At 35.5% G+C, this 22,043-nt stretch overlaps 1 protein-coding gene across 14 annotated transcripts in view; it reads right to left on the reverse strand.

Annotated features, from left to right (window-relative positions):
* The window catches only part of PCDH9 (protocadherin 9), a 941,384-nt gene that overhangs the window by 830,330 nt on the left and 89,011 nt on the right, over positions 1 to 22,043 (reverse strand). The window contains exon 3 of one of the 14 annotated variants that reach the window (XM_084981915.1): positions 13,177 to 16,418. The exons of the other annotated variants lie outside the window; for them this stretch is intronic. Within the exon in view, the coding sequence (XP_084838041.1) occupies positions 16,371 to 16,418 (48 nt within the window). The 3' untranslated portion in view covers positions 13,177 to 16,370. Of the gene's footprint in view, positions 1 to 13,176; positions 16,419 to 22,043 lie in introns of those variants that run through there. 14 annotated transcript variants of the gene reach the window in all.

Here is a 22,043-nt window from a genome sequence, read left to right on the forward strand (position 1 = left end):
CTGAGGAGCAATTCTGTAGATCCATTTTTCTGTATTCCTTTCCATGCCAATCACTGAAAATGCTCATGAACGGGCACAGCTGAATTGAGCCATTGAAGGCAAGAGGAGGGAATTAATTGTGTTCTCTTGCATCTTTTCCTACTGCCAAAGAAAAGCACTATTGTCCTCCTTGAAGGATTCCCTTTCAGCCTTAAGGATCACTGCCAACTTCACTGAGAAAGTCAAACTGCATATCCAAGTGGAAGTCAGGGGCTTCACATCCAGCTTTGTTCTTGGGGGATGGGGTGTGATGCATCGCATAGCATCCCATTTTAAGTTTATTTTGAAAGTGGCTTAGTGAAAAATGAGAAACACGGAAGTGAGAGTAAGAAAGGCAAAAAGAATAAAGTACAAATTTATAGCCTGAATAAGGGTTGCACTGAATGCTATTTATAATGTTGCCTATGTATGCATGCTATGAAATTGCACTTGTTAAATGCACCAGAGCCTCTGAACCACAGAGAGCAATCTTATCTGATGTAATAATATAAATGTCCACTTTCACAGATGAATGGATACATTAGATTTTTTTTTAAAAGAGCACTTTCTTTAATGTGACCTAATTAAGGGTGTAAATTAAAAAGGACTTTGAGCCATAAAAATGTCAGATCTCAAATATAACTTATTTGAGGATTTGAAGATAGCCCACATAAAATGCAATAACTATTCGGTGACTCCCCAAAGAAAAGGATACACTGGTATATTTCTCAGAGGAACATGGGTAAGTTGACTGGATAATCAGGGTTCGAATGTGCAAAATTTTAAGAAAAGCACATCACTCCATAAATGAAAAAAATGACATTAGATGTTCAACACTGAACTTAACTGAACTCACCTGAACTCAGTAAAATTTAGCAGCCTAATTGTCAGAGTTCAGATAGGCAATAATAAGTAACTTTAAGGTAAGAAAATACCTACTTTCTCTTTATGGATTACATGCTGCAAAAACTTTTACTGTGGACATTGGATACAAGGGTACACTTATAATTTCTGAACAGATAGAATGTTACATTCAATAGGTTAAATGTCTTTACAGCTGTTGGTACCTGTACCAGGATTGGGAAGGAACTAGTCTATAATTTTGTTCAGTATTCTAGTTGGATTTCATTTTCTTACACTTCCAGCAACAAGGACATATCATATTGTTGTTGTTGTTGTTTTCCAAAGTCTGGGCAAATAACCCTGGAGAAAACTTCTAAAAACACTGGCTTTGTATGGTAAAAACTATAAAATGCATAAGTCAACAGTTTTATTTCATAAAAAATTTAATTGTATGGTATAACTGCCATATGGCACAGTGGATTTGGTTTGTTTATCTGTGCTTTATTCAAGTGAGATTCCAAGATTTCTTCTTGTCAGTGAAGTTCACTAAACATGATTTCCTGAGAGCCAAGTAAGGTCACACACACACACACACACACACACACACACACACACACACACACACACACACCTTTAAATTAACTTTCCAAGTAGCCATAGCTTTTCGAAAAGCGGGAAGCTATAGAGCACAGAGGATTCAACTGAAGATTGGCCTGAACTAAGGATCAAAATTTAATCAAGCTCCTAAATATTTATATCTTTGGCATTGCAGCACCTTCACATTGCAACCTATTTATCCTAAATACCTTTTCCTAACAAGTAATTTTCTGGATGTCACCACAATTTACCAGGGTCAGCCTCCAAATGTAGAACAAGTAACCTATTTAAATTAGTTTATTTGGTCAGAGAAAAGCTATATGACCTGGCATTCATCATATGATTATTAATTTAGTTGTGTTTGGGATCTAAAACAACTTCTTTGCAGTAGCAGGTGGTTTGTAACAGTGAATTAAAGCACAAGTGGTTAAGATCATGTTTAGAATATATCAAGTGAGAAACAGAATGTCCTTTTTGCAAGGCTGTAGTGAATGGAAAAATAAAATGCTATATCCTAAAAACTGTTATGGGCTTAGAGTCTTATGAGATTTAGAAGTTTGATTGTTTTTGAGTTTGTTGATTTTGTCATTATTTTTGGTATGATTATCATCATTTAATCAACTGGATTTAGACTTTCTGGACCTTAACATAGTATAAAACATATGATGTACTCTTATATTTTCTATAAGCAGTCATTTATGAGAGCCAATAATTGTTGGGATCAGCACAGCACCCTTTACACACTCCTGTGCACCATCTTTGCAAAAGAAGAAAGGAGGGATTATTAATTTCTTTTATTACTCTTTTCTTTTCTTAAAAAAATATTGAAGTGTAGTTGATTTACAGTGTTGTGTTAGTTTCTGCTGTACAGCAAAGTGATTCAGTGATATATATATTCTTTTTCATATTTTTTCTATAGCAGTTTATCACAGGATATTAAATACAGTTCCCTGTGTTATACAGTAGATTCTTGTTGATCCATCCTATATATAATAATTTATCTCTGCTAATCCCAAACTCCCAATCCTTCCCTCCCCTACCCCCTCTCCCTCAGCAACCACCAATCTGTCTCTGTATCTTGCTTATTTTTTCCTTTGTTTTTAGGGCCACACTTGTGGCATATGGAAGTTCCCAGGCTAGGGATTGAGTTGAAGCTGCAGCTGCTGGCTTCAGCCACAGGTACAGAAACATGGGGTCCAAGCTGCATCTGTGACATACACTAAAGTTCACAGCAATGCCAGATTGTTAACCCACTAAGGGAGGACAGGGATCGAATCTGCATCCTCATAGATACTAGTTGGGTTCTTAATCTGCTAAGCCACAACTGGAACTCCATACATCTTACCTCTTTTTAAAACTGAAATAGGACTATTAATATATTTTTCAAAGAGAATTTACATTAGTCTAAATTACCTGATGTAACACAAGTAAATGCAAAATGTACCACTCAGTAATAAACCAGCACTGAAGAGTCATGGAACACAATTTAGCGTCCAGTAGACAAAATCTGTGCAGTCCCGAAGTGTGGAGACTTACATAAGAAATGATACAAATTCACTTTTTTCCCCAGGGTTCTGGAATAGAACTTAGACCCAGGCATTTATTGGCCAAAAGATGGAATCCACTCTGAGAGACAGACACCTACCTGTTTTAGAAATGCTTAAGCATTAGTTTGCAATTGTTCTTAAACAATTCAAACAGGGTACGGAGAAGAGAGGCAGATACATATCTTTAGGACTTCAAAGTATGGTGCAAGTTGACTAGAAAGATACTGGGCCAGGCAGTCAGGAGTAGGTTGAACCGGGAATACTGTGTTTTAAGCACTTTAGTGGCTTTTTTTTTTTTTTCCTTATGGATAGGCCCACATTTGTGGCTTATGGAAGTTCCCAGGCTAGGCGTTGACAAAGCTGGAGCTGCTGGTTTATGCCAGAGCCAAGGGAACATGGGATCCGTGTCCCATTTGTGACCTATGCCAGATCCTTAACCCACTGAGGGAGGACAAGGATCGAACCTACATCCTAATGGATTCTCTGTCAGGTCCTTAATATGCTGAGCCAAAATAGGAACTCATAAATTTAGTGGCTTTTTTTTTACATTGTCACGTCTTCCACTGTCTTGTATGTATTTTCAGAAAATATGTAACTATATGCAGAAAAATATTATACATTCTTCTTACTCTAAATTTATAACTCCATGTGTCACTTCTTTAATAACCTCATACCATCCCTAAAAACAGAAAATATATTTAAATATATGAGGAATTTAAGAATACTTTCTATTTTTTCCAAGCCTCTATATGTACATAGAGTGTGAATGAAAAGTCTTTGAAACACTGCTGTGTATCATGCCTGAGTATTAAGAATAATAAGGGTCTACTTAAATTGCCCTGAAGAAGGCTGATGGTAAATAAATACTTCCAGAAAAGGCATTTATTCTTAACACTATTGTTCTTAGTATGTGTCTGTGTGCAATTACATAATGAAATGTGCATTACAGATTTTTCTTTGTACACAGTCCAGCCCTGTGGACCCAGATGCTGTCCATTATAAATGTGAATCTTCACTAGCACTCACTCATGGCTAACGCCTGGAATTAAGTGTTACACTGAGTGTTTAACTCCCTTTTCCACCACCCAACAACTTTGGCTTTCCCTGCCCAGCACTTCTTCTTTTGCTTCTCCCTTTTTCTCCTTTAATCTTTGCACCGCTATATTTTAAAGACCCAGTTTTGATTCTGCGTTGCTGTGGCTGTGGTTGTGGCTGTGACATAGGCTGGTGGCTGCAGCTATGATTAACCCCTAGTCTGGGCACTTCCATAAGCCACAAGTATGGTCCTAAAAAGAAAAATTAAATGCAGGAATAAAGTGATAACACCCTTCCCCCCATCATTAACTTTAATACTTTAAAGTTTTCAAGTTATTTTCTCATTTATCATGACACAAAAAATGTAGACCTTGCAATAAGGAGCCAGCATATGTTCTTAAGTAGCTGAAAAAATATCTTATTTTGAAGGTATCATTTGGATCATTTCAGAGGAAATAGGCCTAGAGGCACTATTGTATTGAGAAAAAACACTCCATTGTTAACAAGATTTATCTATTAATCTACTTAATAAACACTGACTCCCTACCTTATATTCTGTTAGAATCTGAAGACACCAATTAATGACAAAGTTAGTTCCTCAAACAACTTGGATTTGAGCAGTGGGACAGACATAAATACAAAGCAATCAAAAAATAATCTTTGGCGTTCCCAATATGGCACAGCAGAAATGAATCCAACTAGGAGCCATGAGATTGCTGGTTCAATCCCTGGCCTCGCTCAGTGGGTTAAGGATCTGGTGTTGCGGTGAGCTATGGTGTAGGTTGCAGACATGGCTTGGATCCCACATTGCTGTGGCTGTGTTGTAGGCCAGAAGCTGTAGCTCTGATTCAACCCCCAGCATGAGAACTTCCCTATGCCACAGGTACGGCCCTAAAAAGCAAAAGAAACAAAACAAAACAAAACAAAAAAAACTTTATTTCTTTCAGAGTAGTTCTTTACATAAACATTTATTTTTAAAATTTGGAATTTGTTATAAAATATAAGAATCAATGTACATTACAAGATTTCCGAATATAATTTATTTTGGTCTTAAGTGTAGTATGGGACTCCTATGTCGCTTCTCCTGGAAGTTCCAACTTTTTGTCCCACAAGCAGACAATGAGCATGAGCTGTCATTTTAGAATGTATTGAACTTGTAGGTCCAATGAGTTTTGGGATTGGGGAAATCTGCTGTGTGTTCTGCCAGAGAATTACAACATATTTCTGCCTGGAGCAATGTTAACTTTTAATGTCTTTGTTGTACTATCTTAAGCTTTTTTTTTCCCCATTATACAGAATAATTATTTTTCTCTGCCCTTTCTATGTTACTTTATATCGTACTCTCTAATCTTTTTTGCATATTATCGGCAATCTCAAGAGAATGCCCCTTAAACGTATACCCCTTTCAGAATTTGCAGTTAGAAAAAGTACTTGTGTAATAGTGATAAATAGAATCTTCCTGATGCAAGATCATATGAATATTTCTATCTGTAAGAAAACTCTTTGATATAAAATGGAAAGTGGTCTGGATTTGCAAGTACAAGAGACTTGGACTATTTGGTCTCTGCCATAAAATAGATCTATATAACCTTAAAGAAGTCATGCCATTGCTGTTGCCTTCAATTTCCTCACCTAGTTCTGGATTATTTGTTTATTTTGCTCTTTTTTTTTTTAATGGCCACACTTGTGGCATATGGACGTTTACCAGCTAGGGATTGAATCCAAGCCACAGCTTCAAAACACCAGATCCTTTAATTTACTGTGCCAGGCTAATTTACCCATGCCTCCTTAGCAACTTAAGTTGCTGCAATAGGATTCTTAACTTACTGTGCCTCAGTGTGAACTTCTGCTCTATGTTTTTAATGGTATGCTTAATCGTGATGACTACACTCAAATGCATTGTCTTAAAAAAGAACTTGGATTTATTTTAAGATGGCCAATTTGGATTTATTGAAAAAGGCCTCTCCCGATGTCTATTATTTGGTCTAGATTCCTGATTTTTTTTAAATTTTTCTTATTTATGAATAATGGAATTACAGATGTGATGATTCGAACTGCAATAAAGGAAATTAACATCTATGTAAATAATATATAGCATTTACCTGTAAGTGCCAAGGTTTTTTTTTTTTTTTTTTTTTCACATGGCAGAGATCCTTGTGAAAAGACATTAATCTCTCTAAAATGCCTTCACCTCCACGGTATGTTATGCATATTTTCTAGGTTATTCCTAACAATAATGTCATGAAGAAAATAGTTATTACCATTTTACAGATAAGAAAGGTAAGGTTCAGTATGCAGTTTTAATAGTCGGGAAGCAAGGATCCTGTTCAGCTGAATATAACTCCACCATACCAGAAAATCTTCCAGGGAAAGCAAGCAAATAATATTACTTTTAATGTGTACCTTGGTCACCCATGAAATTAATTTTATTCTTTTTGAGAAATAGTTCTGTCATGATTTTGTTAGTGACACAACACTGAAAGCTGTTATTCAATAGAGTTAATCAAAATTAGTATCCAAACTCCCTAATTTTATTTTTGGTTTTCTCATTCCTTCATTCAAGTATTAATATGTTTTCAAATTAGTTTGATTCATCCTTTCAAATTTGGAAGGACACAATCCATTCATTTTTCCAGACATGTTGCAGTAAAAGACTCAATTCATTTTTATGTTCTTACTTGATTCATAAAAGAGAAGTCCCTAGGGAAGATAAAGCAAATATAATAAAGGTTTTTGCTATTTTCAAATGGACATATATGGCAGCATATTTCCTGCCAATGCTGAGAGATGTAACTACCCAGAACTCTTTCCTCTCCTCTCCTTGCCTGGTCCTGGTTTGAGCAACATGAGACATCACCTTTATTCACATGTCTAAGGCATCTCCATCCTTTATAAACATATACTTGGTTGGAGAGAAAAGCTTTCATTACCTATCTTTGTACTCAGTTTCTACCACCAGTTGATGCTTTACTTTAATTATTTTTTATTCAAGTATTTATCATTCTTTCTTTCCTTTTTTAAAGCCATGCCTGCAGTATATGAAAGTTTCCAGGTCATGGATTGAATCTGAGCTGCAGCTGTGACCTACACCACAGCTGCAGCTTCCTCTGCTTCCTCTTCATCTGCAGTAAACCAAGCTGCTGCCATTGGATTTTTAACCCACTGCACCAAGGCGAGAACTCCAAAATATGCGTCTTCATAAAACAATTTTATGACACCCATCACTGGCTAGTATGGCTATTAAATCATGAAAGTATGACCAGAAGAAAGATTATACCTAAAATTAAACTTAATATCTGTCATCTCATCATTGTTCAATCTAAAGAAACTACAAAGTATTAAAGAAACAACTTATTCTGAGTATTAAGAAGAAATTTTAAGTTTCCAAGAAGAGACGAAAAGGAAAAAAAAAAAGTTAAGTGAATTGATTTCTGTTCTGTTTTCCCCATATAACACCTAGTCACTGCAGATTATAAGACGTCTGTTATATACATAGGTGTTACATACTATTGCTTAACATAAGTTCAGATTAATTGGTTAGTGAGCCACTTCTAAATAATCATCCCAAACAGTATATTAATTCTCAAAATATGAGTCGTCTGAAAAGTTAAAGGAAAAATTAGCAAAAATGCTTGCTGTCGTGCTTGACCATGCCTGAATATGACTCTTCACTTTCACTGGAATTTACACATTTCTCTGAACTATTCTTTGAGTTTTTTGTTTTTAAATACCAAATAATAATAAATCCATATTGTCAAAAGTGTAAAATGCATGCATTCCATAATCACTAAGTATTGTCAAAGCAATGGTATCTGCTACCCCTAGAGACAAGGAAGATAAACTGAGTTGAAGTTTGCTCAGGCCTTTGCTATTTATGAAAAATTATATGACAAATGATAACTCCAAACTCCACTGGATAAACGTCTAGTGAGAGCGTCTCAGGTGTAACAGGAATATATATTTGTTTGAAGACTTTAATATACACTTACTGGATATTCAAGCTGTCTGAAGAATATTATAGGTGTAATGAAAAATGAGTATATAAATAACCTGTTCTCTTTCCTCAAGCATCTTTCAATCTTGTGAAGTAGAAAAGGATGTTAAAAATTAATTCTGTAACAAGGTAGAAGGTCCTAGGGGGCTTCTTAATCAGTTCTTAGCTGTAAAACAATAAACATATTGTTGGCTACCCAGTATTAATTTATGACAAACCCAAAGCACTTTTCAAGCTGCATTATTCTTTATTAAATTTAATAACCTAACATCTACTAGCGTTTCACCCCTACCTTTCATGTGCTATTATTTGTTGATATAGATCATTGACCTCAACTGTAATAATTCTTTCTTGTTTTGATTAAATTTTGGAGGAGGAAGACGAGGAGGAACAAAAGGAATCTCGTTTGGAAAACACAGTGAATTGGTGTAATAGGGAAGAACAAATCTGACTCCACATTGGGTCTGTTTATTTTACCTTTGTATTCTATTGTTATTGCTGCAAGAAAATAATGTTGCCTGTAGCCTAAAATATACATGATAGCCCATTCTAAAAGCTCTGGCCTTTAAAGATAGAACTTTTCCATTCATATAGAAATGAAAAATTGCAGAGCAGAAAATACACTTGTCTTGTTGGAGGTTTACAAAAACATCATGACCTGACCTACACAGACAGATGCAAGAACAAAGGATTCTGACACCAAGAAGTTTGCAACAACTAACCACATGCCCCCGACTCCCTTCAATGTAAAAGAAGCTTAGATTCTAACTCAGGTAAGTGGTTCTTTAGGACACAAGTCTACCATTTTCTCAGTCTGCTGGCTTTCTAAAAATGTCACTATTTCTTGCCCCAGTATGTGGCAAGCAGTACAAGCCTGGACTTGGTAACATTAGAAAAAGTAGGAATAGCAGAGAGATTTTGGATTCTCTTTGATTTTACATCTTTTCCTTCCTGTGGTCATCACTGTCTAGAGTAGATTTCAGCTGTCCTGGCAGAGTTGAGGACATAATTGTTCAGGAAGCTCAATCCCTGTGGGATGAGAACCCTTTCGCTAGTGTTTAGCAATAGATTTCTGTGTACCTTCTGTGTGATGCATTCATGGCAATGGCATGAAGGTATTTAGTTTCACCTAATTAAGTTTTACTAATTTAGATATTCCCAAGATCCAGATGTGTCCTGGTACAACTCCCTAAATTAACACCTTAGGAAAGTGACTTGTTTATATCAACATAACCAATGACAAGCTTGGAACTAGAAATCAGGCATGTGGAAGTAGATGGGTCCCAGGCTTGAGTCAGTGCAGAATGTATATCCAGATTCTGCAACTCTGACATCGGGCAAGTCTTTGAGTCCTAGGTCTTCATCTTCAAAACTAGGGATGCTCAGAGAAGTGTGGAAATGTAGTGGAGTAATGGCTATAAAGTGTCTGTGTCTGATGTAGAACAGACACTCAAAAATTGTTCACCTCTTATTCTTTCCTAGCTCTTAGATGAGCACTCCTCATGGTGTGCCACTGAGCCTTGTACAGACATGGATTTGGACTTACAGTGTCATCTTTTGCAGCTCCTCTGTGACTTCGTAACCTGAACAAAGAGCATGTGCATTAGTATTGCTGATGGAAGAATACTGAAACCTTTTTAGGAAATAATTACACACTTTTCTTTATTCTTAGCCATTATGCCCCTTACCCACACTTCGTATAGGTGTGATGTGGAGGGCATGACTTAAAATAAAAGTTCTGTGACTTTACCTGGCCAGGGGTAAGAGGGAACAAATATATGGATGGAGAGAAAGCAGCATTCTTTTCCCCTTTGTTTCAGAAATATTAAGCTATAGAAAAATCACAACATAATCGTGGATATGGTGCAATGAAGAAGTGAGTAAGTAATTGGAAGTTTTAAACCAATGTCTCTTATCTCTTTCAGTATCAATGACTATCATCATAATCCAGTCTATGATATACATGAAATTTAGTTCTTTTTAGATCTGAACTCAATAAAATGTAGAATAAGTCACCACTAATCAGCTCTCATATATTTCAATGGGCTTGTCTCTCTTATATATCTCACTTATTTTTGCTTAATTTGTCTTTGATTGACTAAGTGTTTTTACATGTTGTCTGCCTTTTTTTCTTTTCTTTTTTCTTTTTAGGGCCACACCAGTGGCACATGGACTTTTCCAGGTTAGAGGTCAAATCAGAGCTACAGCTGCCAGCCTATACCACAGCCACAGCAACCTGGGATCCAAGCCATGTCTGTGACCTACATCACAGCTCACAGCAATGCCCAGATCCCCAACCCACTGAGCGAGGCCAGGGATTGAACCCGCATCCTCAGGGATACTAGTCAGATTCATTTCCACTGTGCCACAGTGGGAAATCCTGTCTGCCTTTTAGTGTGGCCATCCTTAGTATCCTTTTGGAAGGATGATTCTGATGTTACTCATTAATTAGGCATTAATATTCCTGTATGCTAGCAGCAGGGAGGTGAGAATGGCAAAGAGCACTGACACCTTTCTTCCTTTTTTTTAAGGAGGAATAGGGCTGACCCAAGCAAAATTTTAAAATAGTTGAAATTTGACTTTGGTGCTTCCCAAATATCCCTAGCGCCCTCAAGCTGTTTTAGCTCATGGCATTTCATTACCATGGCAATCAAGATTTTAATTTTCTTAAGTCAATTGATCTTAGCTGTGAATTAGGTGAGGAGCATGGAATTTAAATGAATACTAATATATAAATGACAATTGTCCCATGATGGACTCAGAGATATTGGTACTATAAACAGATATTCCTTGCCACCAAAATTAATAGTTAATTAATTGAATTTGACCTCTAAATGAGAGAGAAATACCCATGGCCCAGGAGGCAGATTTTCTCCCTGCTTTTGGTGGTTTCATAAGAACCTAGCTCAACAGACCCAGTGAGCTCAATAGAAGAGCAGGCTGACATGGTGTTCCTTGAAGAAGTCACCCTTCACCTTGTTGACTGGATATTTGAGATGTATATAGTTGTCCAGATATTTGCGTCCTTTGCTGTCTAATATGGAAAACATTATTGGGATGGGCAACCTCCTCATGGAGCTTTTTCCCTGCTGCAACTGGTCTAGCTATGTCCAGCTTAAACATCCTTCTCTGTGCAATAATGAGAGTTAGGGGGACCTTGGCAGTGACTCTTTCTCTGATAAACAAATACACTGCAAAGTGCCACATACACACACACACACGCACATGCACACACACACACACACACACACACGCATTTGCCTATGTGTACTCAACCACACACTCTGCACTACAACAGAAGAAAGGCTCATCTTTTGGGGAAGGGCATTTTGAGCATGTACTTTCTTCAGCCATCTCTGGAGTCAGTTCCCTTATATATTTCAAGGTTTTGGTGTGTGTTTTTTTTTTTTTTTTGGCTTTATTAGATACATGGATATATAACATATCAAACTACAGTTTTTCTAATTGTACCGGTGTGAATACCAGCAGCTCATATCATCTGTTGCAAGGGAGTCAGTAATGGGGACAAGAGCACTTTGTCCATAAGGATCATTGGCAAATTAGTTGTTTATATGTCTGGCGTTTTGTTAATGAAAGGAATGCTTTTATTATGTTTTTCCAGATGAAGTAGATGCTTTGGGATCTTTTTAGCACCACTTGTTTTTGCCAAGTAAGAGGATATTACACAGGTATTCTCATCAAAGTAATTAGGTTGTTAGGTAGGCTCTGCATGTGGCAGTTAATGTGATACATTAGTTAAATTGTAGCCCCAAAGGCTTGTGGGATCAGAATTGCAAACACAATCTGAGTTCCCAAGCCCCATGAACCTATGCCTGTAGGACATACTACCTCGTATATAGTGAGAGGGAACACTGCAATAATGGTATCATCATAAGGGTCTAAGCTGCTTCTCCTGGAGAAAACATTTGTGTAAAGATATTCAGTGTTTAGAGAGCACATTTGGATGTGACAGAATTTTTCCACAACCCCCAGACATGCCAATCAAAGCTAACACAATGCAAGTATCTCTGACTGACACTTGGAGCTGCATTCATAAGCAACCTGCTTCATTCAAAGTCAATGAAGAGACAGGACTTACAAGCCCATGCTGAAAAGTTATTGAAATGTGACTGACATCTCAAAGAAGTGGTGTCAAAAGGCTTGCATGACCCATTGCTGAAACACAGCAGGGTTAATCAAAGTTATGGCAGTTGGGTACCACAAAGGTCTTCTGTAGTTTGGCTATTTATTTTCTGTAATTCATATTATCCAATGGGTTTATTACCACCCTTCTGCTCTTTCCCTCTAGAATTCAACCCCTAGTTAATATTGGCTATAAAATTTTACTTTGGTTATCATTTCAAAAGCAGGAAGTATTAGTGAGACTTCTGTGGATAAACACTGTTGATACATCTCTTTGCTTGAATTTCCCAAAGAGATTTTGAACTTCTACAATTATGTTTCAACCTGGAGTACCTCCTAGGAGAGAGCATGGAGCAGCTAATCTACAATCCTGTTCAAAAATGTTCACTAGTACATGAGTTTAATGATTTAAACTTTCTACTCCTACAAAGATTCAGGAAAGAGATAGCAGAGATAAGTTTGATCTTGGTCTATCGAATCATTTTGTCTCTTCTTAATGGCAGATATATTTTCCTGCCTAGTGCTAACCACTTGGCTACTGGTTTTCTTTTGTTTTGTTTTATTTTTGTCATTTTTTCACTTGATGCCACCTCAGGACAGAAGTCAATCCTCTGAGAATCACTGTAATCATGAATAATAGTTATCAGTAATTCTGTTATTTTTATATATTATTCTGAATGTTTCCATGAGTTCTCTTCAATATCATTGTAAAATACAGAGGGTATATCATCATCGTCTGACAGTAAAAAGAGCTGATAACCATTCCTAACAAAGAAAAGGGAGAAAGGAAAAGAAATCCTCTTTGTGATGAACAGAATGTGGCAAATGCTATAATTATGTTCACAGTAATTATGCTAATGGTTTAAAAAGTGCAGGCAATTATGAGTTATGTTTATACATGTTAGAAGGTAACAATGCATGGTAGAAATTGTATGCATGAAAAGTGTGTGTATGTGTTTCAATCCAATATTTTGGCCTTATTTTGACTTTTGTCCACTGTTTCTTGTTTTTTGTTTTTGTTTTTTTCCTCTGCTAATCTGTTAGGAATAAGTCACTGGTTAACATAGTATAATCACAAACTTCTATACAATGTTTGCTCTTCTCTAGGAGCTATCATCTAACTTCTCCATAGCTATATGTCCTCTATACATAGACTGTGTATATGTTCATTATAGCTAAAAGATCTAGAAAATAAGTTTGTTTCTCTATCCTACCAGACGATTCTACAAAATAGCATTACAAAATAAGTGCTAGATCTGTTAATATCAAATAAGACATCTATCCTGGAATTAATCCACACGTCTGTCACAATAATACAAGAAAAAAATAAAAGAGAAAAATGACAGTAAAATGGCTACATTCTTTGTTATTAATTATTTTAAAAATATTAAAAAGCAATGAGAGTTAGACTTAGGAAAGATCACCTTGGAAAGAAAGTATATCAAACATGACTAGCAATGGACTTTTCTTTTAGGAAGAATAATGGTTTAATGTTTAATTAATCTTATCCATTTCTGCATTTATGGGAAGGCAGAGAAGAGTCTGCTTTATAATGTAGAAAATTAAATATTAAAACCTTGGTGCCTACCAGACTTACATTTTCTTATTATGAATGAGCATTTTCACTTTCTGCACACACAAAGAAAGAAACAGGAGATAGATGTAGTCATTTAGCTCTGCAGGAAAGGATTATTTCAGTGTATCTCTGATACCATCTTGCTACCAGAAACATATCAAAGAGGAATAAATGTTTAAAACAAAAACAAAAAAATAAACTATAAGATGACTATCAGTATAATACAAATGCTTAATTCTAAATGTAGTAAAGTAATCCTTCAGCTTTTTTTAAATGTATGAATTATCTAAAATTTGTAGATCTAATACTCTAAAACGGTTTATTGCTTACATGGTAATACAGCAGTTTGCATATTTTATGATGCCTTTTCCAGTGAGAAAACTAAAGTAAGGTATTATTTTAAAATAATAAAATCCTGCCATATTAAATACAGAAATAACATTTTAGAACAATGAAAAGATCAGATATCTAAATGTTTGATTCAAATTGTTCGTATTTATGTTACTTATAGTGTGGGCCAGATGATATATTTTTCAATTAAGCATGAAAGTTTGACCTACATTTTAAACTATCATTTGGACCTTTGGTCTCCAATGTATTTTTTGTTACAAAGGAGGGATTGGAAAAAGGGTCAAGGGAATGTCTGTACCACTTCTTTGGAGATGGATGAGAAATAAAATCTTCTCCACTGATCATCAGAGATTCTTTATTCCTCTATGACCAGTGTATCATTCCTGGAAAATGGAGCTGATTTGAAAGGAAAAGAAGGCACATTTTACAAACATTTTCCCCTAAACTTAAAGGATTAATATTTGTGATTTAACTTAACAAATTATTCTAAAATTTTTGTGTGCATTTCTGAACTTTTTGGCATCTTGACTATTAATCCTAGAATTTGTTGCCTCTAAGGCTATACCAGGATAGAAAATATTACATGTATAAAATCTCAGCAATTTTCTCATTCATGATTTTTTCACTACTGCTTTTAGAAAGCGTAAATAACAATTAGTGAGGAAATGTAGCAGAATAATTAGAGGAAGTTCAGAGAAAGTTTGGGGAGTATAAATAAAATCCGGAGAAACTAAGTACACATCTTTATCTTATTTTCACACATCTTTCAGTTTTTATTTCAGTGGTTGTCTTCACTACAGTAGAGTGTGAGCTTATGGATGTTTCCTGAGACAAGGACCTCTAAGACAGAGATGACGGATATGGTGAACATGTGATTCCAGTTACAATTGACTTTGTAATGGCCTGTGTATCTGCATTCTTGTTTTGATAACAGACGCCCACCTTTCAATGAGAAATCAACCCCTGCTCACCCACCTGTCTGCTTGTTTGAGTTTGTGCCCGCACTAAGTCCACTCCTGGAACTTTAGCTGTCATTCGTAGCAAAGAGATGCTCTCCTTTCTCAAGATTACAGACGCAAGAGTCTAGTCCAGTTTAATTATCTACCAAGTTGCTTTTTGTGCCTATAACTATGACTTAAATTCTAATTGTCAAATTATATGAAAGTATAAGGAATATACTGACTGAGAATATTAAAGTTGATTTTCTGATCAAGGGAAACAAGGAAAAATGGATGTTACTTCAGCTTCAATTTTCCTTACTTCCCTATTAATGACTGGCATTGCTATCTAACCATGTTACCTAGTACCTCCCCACATCTGGGAATATTTTTGAATTATTTGAAATAGACTCTCTACTTCCCTTTCCCGTCATCTTCTGATCTTCAATTAAAAGTTTACACCTTTCAAGAAAGTTTTCCTTATTTCTCCAACTAGAAATATCTTTGGGGTTCACAAATGAGCTTACTTTCTGGTATCTATGCAAACAGAAATTATAGTTCAGGACAGAGATAACTCGGGTTTGATCTCTGAGCTTGGTGCAGGGGGTTAAGGATCCAGCATTGCCACAGCTGCAGCCTGGATCCAATCCCTGGTCTGGGAACTTCCATATGCCGTGTGTATGGCAAAAAAAAAAAAAAAAAAAAAAAAAGGAAAAGAAAGTGTAGTTCAAAGGTCTTGCATTTTCACTGTTGTTAAATTGATAATTTTAATTAAGCTATAAAAGGCATGTGTGCCAGGCAGAAGGTATCACATAGTTCACAGCAACAATGAAAGATAAGAGCAGATATTCAAAATAATTTTAACAGTCTGTAATGGTGAGTCAAATCAACAACATGGAAATTAATAGTAATACACGTCAAGTAGAGAACATAGCAATAAAAAACTAAGTCACTTTAAATATATGGTTACAGATATGGTTGACAAAGCAAATGTCAAAAAGATTGATGTCCTTAATGTATGATGAGGTCAATAAAGTTAAAGAATTCAGTATAAGGTGTTGTGTCAGACAGAAAGGAAATAATACCCCTGATCTTTTCTTTTAGAAAAGATCTCTGCTTCTAGAAAAGATCTCTGCTTCCGTAAGGACCTGCTCAGATCCAATTATATCCAGATGTCTATCCTAACAACTTTATATGTTTTCTGGATTCCTGCAATACTCACTTTATGTACCATAGTTTAAGATGAGATATTCTTTTTAAGATAGTCCAGTGATGCTACTCAAATGATAAATTCACAGGCTGGCTACTTTTTCATGAGAAACACGACTTCAAAATTCTCTGTCACAGTCAGACCATATATAGGCAGGCAGGCAGTCCTGTGCACATGCAAAATTTGTATATCAGATTGTTGAACAAAAAAAGGCAAGCTCTCAAAATGTAAAAAATAAATTTAGAATATGACATTTAGATCTTTCTACAATAAAAGTGTCTCACAATAGGTTGCTTCAAAATTGTGGTGGATCTAAAGACTGGAGAAAAGTTGATCTACTCCTTTTTTACTTCAGAGAATAGAAAGAGGGACAGCAGATAAAAATAACAGAGAAATCAATTTTAGCTTGACTTGTAACTGAAGCACCATAATGAAATAGGCCACCCTTAGAAAGGATGAGTTTGATATATCTGGATATGTCTGCATAGACGCTGAATGAGACCGCAAGGAATTCTAAATCAGAATTCGCACATTGCTTGGAAAGTTGAATTACATGACTACTAGATTTCCTTGAGCTCTAATATTCTATAATTTCATATTTAAACTTTATGTCATAACACTAGCAAAAAAAGCAACCCAACCCCCCCCCCCCTTTCATTAGTTTAGTGCTCTATAGAACATGGCCTATATCACAGGGAGATAAAAGATTTGCCTAAGAGGAGAATTGGAACAAACCCAGGTTCCCTGGCAGGCATTTTGTGTTTTATCTAAATGACTGCATTTCCTCTTCTTGTGTTTCTCATCTAGAAATGAAAGGTTATAAAAAGACATTGCTAAGAAAATATCTTAATAGTCAAGGTTAAATTGTCGTGCAATAAATTAATCAAAAGCTAGAAAGAGTGACTGTTTCATGGACTAATTTAGCCTAGGAATACATGAAAGTCTCACGAGTTTCTTTAAAAAATCTACAGTGAGGGCAGTATGGAAAAAAATTCTACCTAAAGATACCTGTGAATGTTCATAATCAGAGATCTCTTAAAAGATGTATAGAAACAGAAATTTATTAAGGCAGGATAGGAAGATTTACACTCTTGAAAATTTGCCCCATTGAAAATTTGCATCAATAGCATTTTGATAATTTTAAAATATTTATATCCAATAATTGTATTTCCATGTTGAGCAACTGCACATCTATAAAAGTGACTACTTTAAATAAAATCTTCTCAGTCAGCCTCCAAGTGTTTTCACAATAACTATGAAAGCCAAGGTTGACAAAAATATGCAATTTAAAAAACAAAAGGCCTAATGATGTGGTCCTCTTTCTTTTCCCATCTTCAAGATAGCAAAGATCAGGATTCAAGAGAATTTAAAATTCAAAACACTCCCTGAGGTTCGCAGATATAGGTCATTTCATTTAGATAAAAACACAAGCTTGTAATAAGTGATATAAATCACCCTTTATCACAGAATTAGCTGTTTTAATAGTCCAGAATAAGCCCTTCTTCTTGGCACACTAATTCATGACAGCTCATATACATGGCCACCCCTGGGGACCTCGGGTCACCAGCCCTGCTGCTCACACAGTATTAAGATGACCCTGGAGACTCAGAGCCACTGAAATTTTGGTGCCATAGCCAATTCTCTTTTTCTGCATTTTCCTCTAACATAGGCAATGCTTCTTCATTTAAAGGTTTTTTTTTTTGTTTGTTTTGTTTTGTTTTAATTCAAAAATCACATTCTTAAGGAATGTAAGGCTGAATTGCAGGGCAGCTTGCTGCTATAGCATATCTGAAAATACTCCTAACTAGCAGCATATAGAAACTTAGCAACATGCTTAAGAGCAAACAAGGCATCTATAAATATACTCCAGGAGCTTCTAAAACAATGCAGAAGTGGCATCTGGCATGGATAAGATGGCAATTTAAAACCTTTGAGTCCTCACCCAAATTGATGCTTAAGACTCTTTCAAACAACTGATTATTTAAAGACAAAGAGAAATCATGTTGTGTTGGTTGATTTTTCTGCCATAGAAACTGGAAAAAAAACTATAGTTATGAGGTAGCAATGACATGTGAGGAATGAGAAATTTCTAGTACCCTGAATAATATGGATTGGTTTATGAAAATCATTCCTGGCTAGGGAAGATTACTATTAACTATGATTGTTAATAATAACTATGATTGTCAATAATAATTGGTTCTAAAATGCCATCAATTGTACAATGTATCATAATCTCATGTACCATTAAAGACGTTATCAATTAGTTTTAAGATGCCATTGATTGCAATAGGCAGCACAGTTTCAGAAATATCAAAATAGTTGTGAATTATTAAAATATAGTAGTAACGTTTTCTGGTTTGTATTTTGTTTGGTGTTTCATGAGGCTATAACTTAGGGGAGGATAGAAGTGCTTGGGGGTATCATAGAGCAACTGGAAATCTGGCTTCAGATAACAGCTTGTGTATATCCAATTTATATTTTCTACATCTTCCGCCATGTTTTTTCTACAGATTTCAATTTATTAGGGGTATTTCCTGTCTTTTTTCTTCAATTTCACTTTGATTCACATAAAACTTAAGGTTTTCTAAAATTATTAGGTGCAACCTCTAACCAAATGCCAGTTTTTTAAAAAACCAAGGTCATTTCACAAGAAGAACTCTGGTGGGCAGTATTTAGGAGAGAGGAACATTTAGTAGTTTATAAATAGCAGTGTTTTGAGGAGAGGACGCAAAACAAGAACAAAGGGAATTTGAAAATGTATGCAGTAAAGTTGTCAGGGGTCAAGTTAAAACAACAATAACAACACTTGTAGAAAAGCACAACTGGAGAAATCACAGTACATTTTGACATTGGGATAAAGTGTTGACATCTTTTCCCATCATATATTCCTCTCGTATAATACTGTCTTGGACAGTGGAGAACTGGAGATCTGGTCATGTTGATTGCAGTGAAGCTAAGCTATCCTCATTTACAATAGTGTTTCCTGATCCTAGGAAGCAAGTTAGGGCTTCTTCAACATGTCTATAATCATGCTTCCTCAACTGCTATTACCTTCTCACCATTCAAGCTGAATATTCTTAAACTCTAAGCATAAGTGCTAAGGTAGAGAATGAGTCCTTTCTTTGGGGGCAGTACCTGTTCCTCTTTAAGAGTACCTGGGTTCTAGATGGCATCACAATCTAGACTTGTGGTAGGTCCTTTGAGTTTGCTGCATAATCTAATACCAAAGGAAGGAAGGTTGGGAGGAGGGATTGAGTACTTTCTTTGAGAATTCAATCTGTTCTATTTAATAGCACCTGCTAGAAGTGAAGGGTTAACTCAATTATCTACATAAATGCAGTAGTTTCAGATGGATAGCACTCTAATCTCTTGACATGGAGACTAAAGTTGCAATCTGAATCAGTCACTTGGACCTTCATTTGATGTTTTACAAATGAGGTGATGATAATAATAATAGAAAAAAACAGTAAAATACCTGTGGCTCCTTTTTTCTTCCCCCAATTTTATACCATGTGTGTATGAATAGAAAGTGCCATACAATGACTGATTGCAATTATTCATATCTATATACCCTCTGATCTTATCATGTAGCAATGTAAAAAGCAAAGACTTCTCATTCACTCATTTTACTCAGTAAATATTTTATCATTGCCTATGAAGAGTCAGAGACTGATACATGTAAACCAAATAATATTCAGGTAGTAATGTCAGGAAGACGACTGGTTGGTAATCTATTTAAATTAAATCTTTTCTGTCAAAAGCCCCAGCCATAAACTCAATGAAAGAACCGGAATATCTATCACTATTTCTTCAATCTGCTTTATCAATTGTAATTTTGTAGGTCAAAACTTTGGGGTGATCCTCTTGCCTCCATCATAAGGATGAAAATATAGCATGAATTATCTTTAGTGATAAAGAACAGTTACCAAAATAGAGATGATTCAACTCTTACACAGTGAGCTATGTTGTAATGGAAATTGGCTTTCAGCTGCTGTGACATGTAATTTTATAATACATTTTAGAACATTTAACCTATCCACATTTTTTTTCAGCTCTGTCTGAAATAGTGAGAGGTAGTGCTATTGTTACGGATTTTGCTAAAGCTAGTTATGTGCTATTAATATACAGGAATAAAAGGGAATTCTTTCTTCTCTGGTGGTCTCTTCCAGCTACTTGAAGTCTGCATGGCCTAAAAATGTCATCAACCACAAGGATTATTTGATTTTCTTTGTCCATAATCGATTACTTGGCTTTTACTAAAAAGCACAGTTTTAAAAAATGACTTAAAAGGAGAAAATCTCATCAATTCCATGTCAAAAATTTCTAAAAATTTTTGGAGGTGAAAGGAATCCTCATAAACAATCTAATTCCAGTCTTGTTTTCAGGGGTTATGCATAGATTGTGTAGTAAAGAAAATTTTTTCTGAGAAAAAGAGAAAGATTAGGAAGAAGTCCATTTTAGCTCCGTGGAAAATGCATGAACTTCTTTATTATATGAAGTAACCTTGAAGCCTACCATTATTGTTTGTGAGAGTTTAAGCAAAGTACTCTTGTCTCCTTGAGCCTTAATATTCTCCTCCATAAAATGGCAAAAATAACCCATGCTATTTTCATTGAGTTGTTGTGAGGACCAAATGACCTGGTAGACCATTTAGCACATTTCAGGCACATAATGAGCCTCATTACATGGTGTCCATTATTCAAGCACGTTATGTAAATTGCACAAAATGTTTAAAATATGGTTAGGATAGTTTTCATGTATTCATGCTTTATTTACAGTCGGTGCCTCCTGTTGACCTAAAGTACTGAATTTACTGGTAATCTGTGAATGTATCATTGAAAATAGTTGGTACAAGTCAGAGGAACTAAATACTTCGATTGGAACACAGGAAATTATTCAAGGAATCGACATGGAACAGTTGTAGTTTAAAGTAAAATAATACAAAACAATATTAACAGTATTGCTTGAGGATACTAAGAATCCAAAGCATTATGATGATATCTGTATCAGGAAGGAAATGCCACTCCCATCAGTTTTCAAGGGCAAAACTTTAGTCAGCACTATCACAAGTGCATTTTCTTCTGCCTGTGCATCTGCCATGTCTTATTTTGCATAAGCCATGTGGATTCTATCAAATCACCCAAGTAATAATATAACCATCATAACCATCTGAAACATAAACAGAAGACTTTCTTCTGACATCAGCTGTCACACTATGTGTGAATTAAAATTACTCCATTAAAACAATTTGGTTTTGTTCTGACTGTTCAATGTTGCCATTCAAATCTGTGAGCAGTCTTATTGACTCTTCACCACTATTAACAAGTCTTAATCACTCAGAGATTCAGCACAGTTGGAAATTGCAATCAGAGCAATTCCCCATGTGATTCCAGCACAGAAGTTACCAATGAAACTAGCAGAGTGATAATATAAAATTCTCTAACTTCATCTCCTTATCTCCTAATTCTTTGTGAATAAAAAGAAACGATATAGGAACTTATTTGTAGGCTGCTATTTCTTGAATTTTCACTGGTCATTAATATCCTGTATCACCAAGGATTTGAACATCTCCCAAATATGGTACTATTACTTTAAAATTAAAGTGATCCTAATATTCAGCAGTTTTGCTTCTTAAAGGGTATGACTTGTGCATCTGGTTACCCAATCCAGTGAAGAGGCAATTGCTGTGATAGTTTCAGGTTGCACATAGCATTACATCTGCTCTACAATGCCCAGTATGACTCTGCATATGAACCCTTGAAATAAGTAATCAGGCTTTCATTAACTCTAA

Source organism: Sus scrofa, chromosome 11, assembly GCF_054392235.1.
Source record: "Sus scrofa isolate SSC_HxYL_T2T_F1_AM1 chromosome 11, Sscrofa_HxYL_maternal_Yorkshire_Landrace_v2.0, whole genome shotgun sequence".
Classification (NCBI taxonomy): domain Eukaryota; kingdom Metazoa; phylum Chordata; class Mammalia; order Artiodactyla; family Suidae; genus Sus; species Sus scrofa.